Source organism: Scardinius erythrophthalmus, assembly GCF_964197995.2.
Source record: "Scardinius erythrophthalmus genome assembly, chromosome: 12".
Classification (NCBI taxonomy): domain Eukaryota; kingdom Metazoa; phylum Chordata; class Actinopteri; order Cypriniformes; family Leuciscidae; genus Scardinius; species Scardinius erythrophthalmus.
In genome coordinates, this window is record NC_138232.1 from 17,673,150 (window position 1) to 17,685,904 (window position 12,755).

Below are 12,755 nucleotides of genomic sequence, written 5' to 3' on the forward strand. Positions count from 1 at the left end.
GATAATATTTGATTGCTGTGTTCAAGCAATAGCAGCCTAAAATGTCCACTCTCTTACACTAACTCTTCCTGAAATTTTAATCTCCAGAATCCTCTGTGTAGTCGTTCATCCAGAGCTGCTGCTTGTCTTTGTTGAGTTGAGGATGTTTTAATTATCAGTGATACATTTGCATTTGCAAGGGACAAAAGCACTCTGCATTAGCGCAGCTTGTCTTTCATTTCAGACATTATTCCCTAATGCCCTCTCAAACATTGTTTTAGCAGCGCGTTTCCATCCCCGAAGAACATTACAATGCCCGCCGTGTCTCTTCTCTCTCTTTGGCTTCTTGTCAGGTCAGAGGCAGTAGAGACAAATCTCGTCACAGTTGATTGATATAAGCAATTTTGTGTTATACTGCTTCCTTTTTCGCTGACTGATATTTGCAATTAGCTCCCAGATGGGTTTCTCTCATAGGTGTTAAAGGAACTTTCATGATAAACTAAATCAGATAAACTGCTTTGATTTATGACACAGGTTACTGCACACTAACACCTCTGAAGTACAGCATTGAGTCTTTATGTCAGATTGTCTTTGTCTTATAGAGCAGATGTTATTTTATTAGTCACCTTATGATGCTCATCTCATGGTTTGAATTAAGGGGATGTGGTGCATTTAATGAGAGATCTGGTAAGGTCTTCCGACTCAGTTACAGCACCCTGTCCAGCAAGATGAGGCTGTTTTTTTCCCCACTAATATATGATTTTGATTTTCGTTATGGAAGTCTGATTGATAGATTATAGTGGAAAGTTGATATTTCAGAAGTTTGTGACTGCAAATTCTTTCATAAATGTTGGAGCTGTCGTGCACAAAGTGATGCAGGTTTAGAATCTGGCCTGGTCTCTTTTTTATTTGCTGTAAATTAAAGAGAAAAAAAGGCATAAAAATGCCATACATATATATAAAACCCCTGACAAAAGTATATTATGATTTAGCACATTTGGCTGTTGATTATCATGTTTCTTACACCAATATTGCTAAAACAAACATGAACATGAAATACTAATTTTAGTTGAAATTATATTATTTAGTTTACTTGTCGATTATCTAAACAATCTGCCTATCACTGAAATAATATTACAATATTATTATTATTTTAAATGTATAATTATTATTATTATTATCATCATCAATCTGTGATACAAGTTACATACACTCACCTAAAGGATTATTAGGAACACCTGTTCAATTTCTCATTAATGCAATTATCTAATCAACCAATCACATGGCAGTTGCTTCAATGCATTTAGGGGTGTGGTCCTGGTCAAGACAATCTCCTGAACTCCAAACTGAATGTCAGAATGGGAAAGAAAGGTGATTTAAAGGGATAGTTCACTTTGAAATTAAATTTTGATATGTTTTAGCTTACCTCAAGGGCATCCAAGATGTAGGTGTCTTTTTCACTTGGACGTGGCTGTGTATAAGAGGTCAAAACGATATAAATACTGTTCGTTTTCTCTCACAAACCGCTCGTTTCGTGTCTTAGGCCATCAATGTGTACTTACGATGGGGAATTGTTTAATTTGGACGATGGGGAATTGTTTTAATTTGGACTCTGTGCATGCTCTTTGAGACAGTGTCCATAGACCTGCATCAAATGACTGAGAGACAAGAACGGTTTGACCTAAAAATATCAAAATTGAAACTACTGCGGAAAAAAAGACACCTACATCTTGGATGCCCTTGAGGTAAGCTAAAACATACCAAAATTTAATTTCAAAGTGAACTATCCCTTTAAGCAATTTTGAGAGTGGCATGGTTGTTGGTGCCAGACGGGCCGGTCTGAGTATTTCACAATCTGCTCAGTTACTGGGATTTTCATGCACAACCATTTCTAGGGTTTACAAAGAATGGTGTGAAAAGGGAAAAACATCCAGTATCCGGCAGTCCTGTGGGCGAAAATGCCTTGTTGATGCTTAGAGGTCAGTGGAGAATGGGCCGACTGATTCAAGCTGATAGAAGAGCAACTTTAACTGAAATAACCACTCAAGCAAAGCATTTGTGAAGCCACAACACGGAAAACCTTGAGGTGGATGGGCTACAACAGCAGAAGACCCCACCGGGTACCACTCATCTCCACTACAAATAAGAAAAAGAGGCTACAATTTGCACGAGCTCACCAAAATTGGACAGTTGAAGACGGGAAAAATGTTGCCTGGTCTGATGAGTCTCGATTTCTGTTGAGACATTCAGATGGTAGAGTCAGAATTTGGCGTAAACAGAATGAGAACATGGATCCATCATGCCTTGTTACCACTGTGCAGGCTGGTGGTGGTGGTGTAATGGTGTGGGGGATGTTTTCTTAGCACACTTTAGGCCCCTTAGTGCCAATTGGGCATCGTTTAAATGCCGCGGCCTACCTGAGCATTGTTTCTGACCATGTCCATCCCTTTATGACCACCATGTACCCATCCTCTGATGGCTACTTCCAGCAGGATAATGCACCATGTCACAAAGCTCGAATCATTTCAAATTGGTTTCTTGAACATGACAATGAGTTCACTGTACTAAAATGGCCCCCACAGTCACCAGATCTCAACCCTATAGAGCATCTTTGGGATGTGGTGGAACGGGAGCTTCGTGCCCTGGATGTGCATCCCACAAATCTCCATCAACTGTAAGATGCTATCCTATCAATATGGGCCAACATTTCTAAAGAATGCTTTCAGCACCTTGTTGAATCAATGCAACGTAGAATTAAGGCAGTTCTGAAGGCGAAAGGGGGTCAAACACAGTATTAGTATGTTGTTCATAGTAATCCTTTAGGTGAGTATATATTAACTAGTTACAGTATCTAACACATTTAGCTACAATGCTAACATGTCTTTGTCGGTTTTAAGTGCTCTATCATTCAGTTGTTTGTGTCTCCTATGGTTCGTTTTTTTCACGCTTAAACTGGAGAATCCTGAACTTCTAATAACGTATCAAACGGTCTAAAAATCTATTGTGTATAAAAATCACTTTAGAAAAAAAAAAAATTTAAACTTGAGATGCAAAAATGTCAGCAATTGGGTATATCAACTTACGCTGAAAAGAGAGAGACCATGGAGTGATACAAGAGACATGAAAGTAACACCGGTTTGTTGCTATGGGTACTTGTCAAATATAAATGTAGTGTTTGACTGATCAATGCCACAATTTTCCAATGAGAAGCAAGTAATCTAGAGAGCCGTGTAATAAGTGAAGATAATGATAGCCTATAGAAAGGTTCATGGGTAATAAAAATCTCAACCTCAGCTCGAATAAAACACAAAGCTCCAGACAATTTTGCTTTTGGTACCAATTATAGAGACACATTGGTACTCTGCAATTTGTTGTACAATTAAACGATACCAGCTTTAATATTGTAGAATGTTTTTAGTGTGAATATGTGTGTGATTTAATGAATCAGCTATACTTCTGAGAATCCCTTTTCTGTATGTGTTTTTTAAACTAGCATTTTCTTTTTCCTTTCTCTTCCTAAAGTGCAGTGTCTGGAGATGACTACTAAGAGGAAGATCATCGGCCGCCTGGTGCCCTGTCGATGCTTCCGGGGGGAGGAGGAGGTCATCTCAGTGCTGGATTATTCCCACTGTAGCCTGCAGCAGGTCCCTAAGGAGATCTTCAGCTTCGAGCGCACACTAGAAGAGCTCTACCTTGACGCCAACCAGATTGAGGAGCTGCCTAAGGTAAATTGTCAAGTGTCAGCTTAAACATGCATAATATCTGCCTAACAGTGGATACATCAACTCCTGAACATAATCTTAAACAGCAGTAGAGACAACAAAATTGTGCATTGTGATTTTTGATGTGATTGTTTACTTATAAAGCACTAAAAGTGTTCCATAATTGAAGTTTATTAATATTATTGACTGTTTTGTCTATAGCGTTTATTCTGATATACTCCTTAGAACTCAGTGCCATTCTAAACCCAGAGTTAACAAGGTGTTTCTTGTTTAACACTTTTCATGCTTAAGTTATTAATCTTGGGTATTCAGGTTTTCAGCAGCTATTACTCCAGTCACAGTGTCTAATGATCCTTCAGAAATCCTTCTAATATGCTGACTTGGTGATCAAGAAGCATTTCTTATTAGTATCAATGTTAAAAACAGTTTTTCTGATTTTTTGTGGAACCCATCATCATTTTTTTTTTGTATTCACTTCAGTGAATGAATTAATTGAAACTAAAGATGGTTGTCAGCTCAAAAATACCAAACAGATTGTGTGACAGAGTTGACATGGCATATTTTGACAAAATATTTAAGCACAATTATATAATAAAAAAATCTCCCTAGCTCCTGGGTGATGTTATTGTACTCCTAGCAGTAAAATATCAAACAAGGACCATAAGGATGAAGAATGACTGTGATATTGGCTGATTTTTAAATGGTTTTATAGTTATCTGTACACAGCTACGAAACCTTATAGAGGATATTTTTCAAACAATTCTACTGAAAGGACATAGTGTTTCTTTTAAAGATACTTCTACTACGGGGCTGTTGAATACTTGAATCCGATTGTTGGACGAACATTCAAATTAGCAAAGCAGGCCCACACACAAAAACCTGAGAAATGTCTTGAAATTCAACATCTGAACAATGTCTTGAGGTGTGGTAAATGTAATATAGCAGAATAATTGACTCCGGGCCATTGAATTATTAGAAAATAATGCACACCTAATTACCACCTTAGGTGTGCATTATTTTTATTGTATGTCATTCTAATTATTATACGTCAATTATTCCTTAAATATTTATTAGAGTAAATAAATCAAACATTATTTAATGAGATGGTAGTGAGGGGTAATACACGATTATGTAAAGTTGTGAGACAGATTTTATCCAATGCTTTGGATATTTTTAAGTAAGTTTATAAAGTATTTGGTTAAAGCCCAAATATAGCATAGTATACAAATATAGCATGGCTCAAGAAACTACCACCCATTTTATCCAGTGTTAAATGTTATCTTAACCCTCTGGGCTTCTTCATAATTGGGTCACACTTAGCTTCCTCCCGCCCGAAAACGGGCGAAGCCTTAAAATTGTACTTAACTTTGTCCTAGGATAACCATTCAAATATTGTTTTGTTCTATAATGTTTTCTGATTATTATATAGAATTTTTAGAATTTTTTATGATACTTTGCATTAATTATGTAATTTTTATGAGCTATTTTTTCCATTAGAATTAATATATATATTTTTATTTTATTTATTTTATTTTATTTTTCAATAAATGCAACATTTCACATCAAATTAGAGTGCAGGCCTAAAAAAAAAAAATATTTCAAGTGAGAAGAGCGCCACCTAGTGGCTTCAAAATGTATTAATTTGTGTCATGTCCTATAACCGCCCATAGGCGGCCTATAGCTTTTTTATTTATTTATTTGATTTATTCCCATTCGGAAAGAAAACAATTTATTACTAATCAACCACTGAATGGAACAACACAAATTATATATCATTTTAAAGCTTAGAATCTCAGCTTTTTAATGCATCTAATTAAATGTATTAATTCCTAACGAGTGCTGAGTAATCCCTCTAAAACCAAGTGTACCGCCAGCAGGCGCCACCTAGCTGCGAAAATATTTATTACCATATTTTTCAAAAACCTTGCCTTGATAAACACAAAGTTGATGTCATTTGAAAGCTTAGAGTCTGAACTTTACAGTGAATGTATCCACTTTGAAAAACTCTTAAGTATTGCTGAGTTATTTGCTGATACATAGAATTTCTCTTTTTTTCATAATCTATAAAATAATGTACTGCAATGTGTCAAAAACATCATACAGCTCATGAAACATTCTCAGATAATTGAAAATGGCACTTCATTTTTTACAGCATATTATTACAATTAAAATGAGCCCAAAATTAACATAATCTATTGCTTTTATGACAAGATATTCTTCATGGAGAAAAAATTGCCCATGAGGGGGTGTGAAAGACTGTACAAAAAGGCTGTCTCTTTTCAAAATGCTGTAATTTTTGATTCCTTTATCCAAAAATTATTATTTTTTTATCCAGATGCAGCTAACATGTAGGGGGACTTCACTAAAAAAGAATTTTCCTCCTACCTTATTTCCTTCCTGAGTTATTCCATGACAAATATGAAAGATATGCAAAATCATAATAAAAATTATATATATATATTGTCTTTTATCCACCGTTTCTTGGCGGGACAATGTCCAAATGTAATGTAATTTATATTTTCAAAAAATTTAAAAAGAGTTCTTTCAAACGATACCTACCTTTTGACTCTCCTTGCTATAGTTTTGGAGTTATTATGATTATATCATTTTTATATAGTTTGGGGCAAAATTTGCTGTTTCAGTCTTACCAGTTCATTTCTCTGTGTGTGTGTGTGTGTGTGTGTTTGTGTGTGTGGGTGTGTGTGTGTGGGGGGGAGGGTGTCTTTTTTGCACTCTTGATGTTCTAGAGTGTCACCCCTTCATTGCTGTACACTTTTTTTTAGCACAGTGGCTGATCTGTAGCTTGTACCACCAAAAGTTTCTCTGAGTTTTCCTATTTTTTCGTATTTCCCATTCATTTCCTATGTCGCCCGTTTTCGGGCGGGAGGAAGCTAAGTGTGACTTTTTTTTTTACGACCCTTTAACATATCAGAATCATCTCCTTGATTTTTTTGTGTGTTCATATAGGTAATAAAAGAAAAGTCACCAAGTTTCACCCCCATCCGATGAAGCAAAAAAATTAAACAATTCGAAACGTTCAAGTTTTCGCCCGTTTTCGGGCGAAGAAGCCCAGAGGGTTAAATTGTGATTTAAAAATATGTTAACTTAGGGTTAAGTGTAGTGTGAAAATTCACATTTTTATTTTATAACACAAGAAAATACTCAGGGCCATTGCTGCATATACTGTAATACCAAAAAAATGAACACAACCTTCAACTAGATCTCTCTATTTTTCCGTCTTTCTCAGCAACTCTTCAACTGTCAAGCGCTCAAGAAGTTGAGCATGCCTGACAATGACCTCTCCAGCCTGCCAACCACCATCGCCAGCCTTGTGAATCTAAAGGAGTTAGATATTAGTAAAAATGGTATATCCTTAACTCAGTTTATTCTATATTTGCTTTTTAATTCATTGGTCATTCATATGGTATGATTGTACCTTTATACACTAATGTATTAACAATGGAAAACTGGCTTTATTCCAGGTATTCAAGAGTTTCCTGACAACATCAAATGCTGTAAATGTCTATCAATTGTGGAGGCCAGTGTAAATCCTATAGCCAAGTAAGTAGAGCTGCTCACATTTCTTGAAACCTTACATTTTTGATAATTGTTGTATTATGTACATATGGGTAGTTGATGAATCCATGTTTATTTATTTATTTTACATTTTGTAAGTCCCCCCTTAATCTCATTAGCCTTTGCTGGTTTATTTAAATGGTGTTGTGATGTGATGCATTAAAGAAAAAAAAGTTTTCCATGTAGTCCCTCAATTTTGAGATGGTAATACTAAAAATGTGAATAATAATTATAAAAAAAGAATAAAAAGAAGCATGTAATTTGAAGTATTTTTTCTACTATTGCCATTTCCTTCAAATTCTGTTTCCTGTCTACAGTTTTTTTTATCATACAGAATATGGATTGGCTGTATTTATTCTGTTCCTGATCTGGTTTTCTTAAGATAAAAGTGAACGTACAGTATGTAAATTCTAGATATTTTCAGATATTTTCTATCTTTTTAACTTAATTATTAAAACCATTAAACAAAATGTTAAATCATAAGCACATTTGTGCATTAATTCTGCATATTGCAAGTAGACATCATGCCTTAAAAATTAACCAAACTCCACTCAAGGAGAGATTAGACATGCATTTCTATTTTTAGCTCAATTTATTCCTTTGGCCTTCAGTCTGAAGCTGAGCTTAAAATCTTTGATTCAGAAGTTTATGATAGAGGATCAAACATTCAGGATCCAGTGCATGGTCTCTGCAGAGAGTCCTTTTCTTCATGATTAAATCAGCCCTCAAGTGACTCCATTTACTGGGATGCTAACAGAGCCAGTAGAAGGGGAAGTGTAGAGGGATTACAGATGGCTCTCACCGCTTTTGAAGTACTTAACGCTTATCAAATCTTAAGGGCACTGGCCTTTGAGAGGGTCTGATCACCTCTCTGTTCCTGCAGGCTCCCGGACGGCTTCACCCAGCTCCTCAACTTGACACAGCTCTTCTTAAATGACGCCTTCCTTGAATACCTGCCTGCCAATTTTGGGAGGTAAGAGCTTCATCGTGGGCCTCTTTGTTCCTGCTCTGCTGGGAATTGTGAAACAGCTCTTTAACACACCTGTCTGAGTCGGTCTCATTCTTGTAGTTGTCATCGTAGTGTTTTTATTTTTAGACGTTATTTTGTATCCAAGGAGCAGCATGGTGCTGATTCTGGCAGTGATTTGCCTAAAGCTTTCATGAATAAATGGGTTCTCGCGGCTCATATTGGGTTTAATGAAGAATGGTTATTTCACTTGCATTGGAGAAAAGGGGATTCATTATTGCAGCTGACATTGGTCAAGGGCTGTTGCATTTAGAATCTGGAGGAACTCACTAAGAATGAATTGCCCTGACAACACTGTGTATTTGCACAGACTGTCTGCGTTATAGCATTTGATTCATTTTCTTTTAATCTGTCTTTCCATGCTCTTTTAGAAGGTGGTAACAAAATGTTAATTATGGCAAGTAAATAGAGCTAAGTTGAACATTTATAGCTAGAAGGGCACATTAATGCGTCTGGTTAAACTGCATTGTGAGTGATTGATAAATATGTATTTTTTGTGCGCAAATACCACATGTGAAGTGGAAGAACTGTTTAGTAAATTCATCCCTCTGTGTTTGCTTTAGAAAAAACCTTGAGATGAGTTTCTAAAAAAACTGTTTTTCAGATTGTCTAAATTACGGATCCTGGAGCTTCGTGAGAATCACCTGAAAACTATGCCAAAGTAAGTAATTGCCATTAAAAAGCAAAGGAAAATGGTTTGGTATAGGAAAACCTTGAGTGGCTCATCAAAATGTTTATTTAGATTCATAAAGAGGCTGTTTTTTTTATCGTTTTAAGGGTGTCCTTCTGCTTTATTTTCTTGTCAAGTTTTTTTTCCCCCACAAAGCTTTTGATTACATTCTATTTGAATTTCTTTACTTAGACTGCCTTCAAATGTAAAGAGATGGAGCTTTCGTCACTACACCTACTATAACAGATGAGCAAATAAGGCAATATTGATGTTTGAATTTAATGCTACTTCAAATAATTGCATTAATATATAAAACTCTTCTGTTGTCTTTCCGGACGAGAAATGTCATTTATTTATTTATTAATTTTGTTCATCCCTCAGCAATGTGACATGAGTTAGTATAGCAGAGTCAGTGTAGCAGAGTCTACAATGTCATTTGTCACAGTGGGGAAGACCTCTGGACTCCTCTAGAGAGGGACACATATTGCACACGGTGGTTTATGCTTGCTGACTTGTTCATATGTCCTGGTTCAAGACTATTTTTATCTGCCACCAATAATACCGCCCATCCTTCCTTCCAAACCAGAATGAATGAAGGAATGTTTTCCAAACTGGGAGAGAGGTTTTTGCCCACATGCGACAATTAAATGTGGGCTAAGTCATCACAAATATTCGAGTAAATTGTTACAGACTTTTCTTTATTGGGTGGACTAGTCCTTTAAATAAAAACATTAAAGGTGCATTTAACAGTTCATAGCTTATATATCAATTGAGTTTTGATTTCTTTTCTTGTCATGTTGCAGGTCAATTCATAGGCTTTCGCAACTGGAGCGGTTAGACTTGGGAAGCAATGAATTCTCTGAAATGGTAAGAAAGATGTTCTCCTATTGAACACTTTTTATCAATGGGACAGCTGCTACCTCACTCAGTCTTTACCCAGCATGGATTTTGGCTTTAGTGGGGATTGAAGAGGGAGTAGGGGAAGCTATTGCCTCCATTCCCAGAGTCTCTTGTCTGATCCCTGGTGCTGCACTGCGTTGGTTGCATCATGCCCTGATCCATTATTCATGAATTGGTTCAAACACGTAGCGCTTGCCATGACAGAACGTTCACCACTGAGCTGCATTTAATTGGCTCACCCAAGCTGGAGTAAACAATGGCAGGGAATTTATCATACGTATCCCAGGTAGCCCCACTCACAACATGCCTACAGCAGTTTCTTTCAGTGCTTGATGCTGGCAGTCTTGCATTCATTTATTTGAGTATAAATCAATGAACAGGTCTGTGAGCGGGCAAGTTACTGTGTCTAGAGGAGCTGTGGCAGTTGAACTCCAAATTAGCCATTAATAGCAGACTTCTTCCAATAATGACTTTGCTTTGTGATAATTCGATAATGAGATGTTTGTTGTTTTTAAAACTGGTCCATTCCAATGAGCCATTTTGGAAACATCTGTAATAATGGCTGGAAAAACATTTTAAACTAGGGATGGGTGATAAATCGATATCGATGTATTTATCAGAAGCAATAAATCCACAATATCGATAATAAACTAATTGTACTAGTAGTATACTCTATTTTAATACTACTTGTGACTAAATTGTATAAAAGTATACTTACAGTATAAGTATACTTTGTGTAATAATATCAACTTTGAATTCACTATATATAACTATGTTACATTATTTTCTACATATTTTATTTTTGCTCTGCCGTATTTGAAGCTTTCCTGTACCAAACAGGTGAAGTTTATAGAGCTGTGAAATTACTTTTTAAACTTTGTATCAGTGTCATACACACGTTTGGAATATCCAGGGCACTTTGTCCTTGGGTGATGAAAAAAATGCATGCGCGCATCAATGCTTCCAAAGGGAACAGATGGTTTGGCATTGCAGTAAGCGTTCTTTACTGCTCAAAGCCCCCAAGTAATAAGAGAACACCCATCAACACTATATGGTCCTGCTGTCTGGACTTTCAATCTCTGTTTCCCATTTCAGGATGACTTTTCAAATAACTTTTGGCCTTTCCTTTTGGCAGCCCCATCAGTGCTATTTTTATTTGTGCTCAGCTCCCTATCTTCTTGAACTACATTCTTGATAAGCCCCTTTAATAGCAATATTTTTTGCTATTAGTCCCATTACTTTTTGAAGACATTAGAGGAACACATCTTTGGTTTTCTTGTATAACTATAAACTATAGAAGTAAACTATTATCAAACCTAAGAATAACCTTGTCTGAAAAAATAGCTGGTTTTAAATATCTGTGATAATGGGGATTTTTGGTCTGTCTCACCTCAAAGGTATTGTCCTTGACTGTGTCAATTTTAACATTTGCATATAACTTTTATATAACCTCTGAAATTGTTGTTAGTTTCATTGTAGTAACTACTTTTCATGATTAACTAATTTCACTGACTAATTCATTCATTCATTCATTCATTCATTCATTCATTCATTCATTCATTCATTCATTCCATGTTTTATTAGTAAATGACAGAATCACACAAAATCAGACATATTCTTAGTTTTGGTAACAGCTACAAAAATTGTAAGCCTCGTAAAATGAACAGAAAATTAAAAAGCTCATATAATATTTAGTTTCACCTTCTCCGGTTGAAGGTTAAGCATCTCATTTCAATGAGATTCAGGCCCTGATTTGTACTTTTTCATGGAAGTACCAAATCTTTAATGAGAAAAACAACAGCACATTTACAAGCAATAATCCTCAACTGAAACTACTCAGCGGTTTTCTCAAGTATTTGTTGGTGCATTGCATCATGTCAGGTAATCATGACATAGCAGTTGCACAGCCTGAAAACAACCATATGTATTATAGCTCTGTTGGTGTCATGTTCTTTTACAGAGATATTCTCTCTAACAGCTCACAGTCCTCAAACAATGGGTGTTGAGAATAGTCAAACGGCATGAGGCGTTTGTCAGAATATCAGATTTTTTTCTGTGATGTTGGCAGATGTTGGCTGGTGTGGTGCTCTGAGCTGCAGATAGTTTCTTAATTGAAGTCCTTGCTGAGGCGATCATGAAGGGACAGATGCTGAGGCTCAAAGAGAGAAAAGCAGAGAGAAGCCATTAAAAACTGGATGAGTCTGCAGCACACAGAGGATTTGGGTCTTTTGAAACTCAATTTAAAACAATAATGTGTTTTTGAGGCCTCTGGAATCTTGCTTTTATTTTATAAGAATTGGTTATTGGTTTCATCACCTTATATTTGTGCTTATAATGATTCAAAGGATGTGCTCTAAAGTGTTTTGATTTAATATGTAATACCCACTCTAAAGTGATTTTCTGAAATAAAAACAGGCTCCAGTATTTCCTTTTCAAAGTAATGTTTTTATTTGATTTTGCTTTTTGAATATCTTGGATGATGTAGATAAGCAAATTAAGGTTCTCAGAGGATTTACAATAGCTACATGTATCACCACATAGTGTCTCTGTCTAGGAGCTGTTTCAAGCCCCAGAACCATTACATTTTTCACCAAATGTCTGAGCTTTCAATTTGGAGGTTTATTTCATATATGTTAAAGGCCAAAAATGTTGCCAAGGAAAGCATTATATGATGCACCCTGAGAAGATAAAAAAAAAAAAAAAAAAGGTACTCTCTTAGAAGAAAAGGTTTTATTTAGAACCTTAAAGGGTTAAGGCACTTCATATAAAACCTTTTGGGGTTTCCATCATGGGATTATTTTATGGATTTAGTTTTAATTAATACATTTTCTTTTGATTCATTTTTAATTTTAATAGAGCAGCTTGTAAACATACTGTATAA

General features: G+C 35.9%; 1 protein-coding gene across 5 annotated transcripts in view; it reads left to right on the forward strand.

Annotated features, from left to right (window-relative positions):
- Positions 1–3,509: 3,509 nt before the first annotated feature.
- Positions 3,510–12,755, forward strand: part of lrrc7 (leucine rich repeat containing 7) — a gene marked incomplete at its 3' end in the record, with an annotated part of 37,470 nt that continues 28,224 nt past the window's right edge. For all 5 annotated transcript variants that reach the window (XM_081379807.1, XM_081379808.1, XM_081379810.1 and 2 more), the window contains exons 1-6: positions 3,510–3,704; positions 6,949–7,066; positions 7,184–7,262; positions 8,161–8,250; positions 8,909–8,965; positions 9,778–9,841. In XM_081379807.1, the coding sequence (XP_081235933.1) occupies positions 3,516–3,704; positions 6,949–7,066; positions 7,184–7,262; positions 8,161–8,250; positions 8,909–8,965; positions 9,778–9,841 (597 nt within the window). In that variant the 5' untranslated portion in view covers positions 3,510–3,515. The remainder of the gene's footprint in view (positions 3,705–6,948; positions 7,067–7,183; positions 7,263–8,160; positions 8,251–8,908; positions 8,966–9,777; positions 9,842–12,755) is intronic.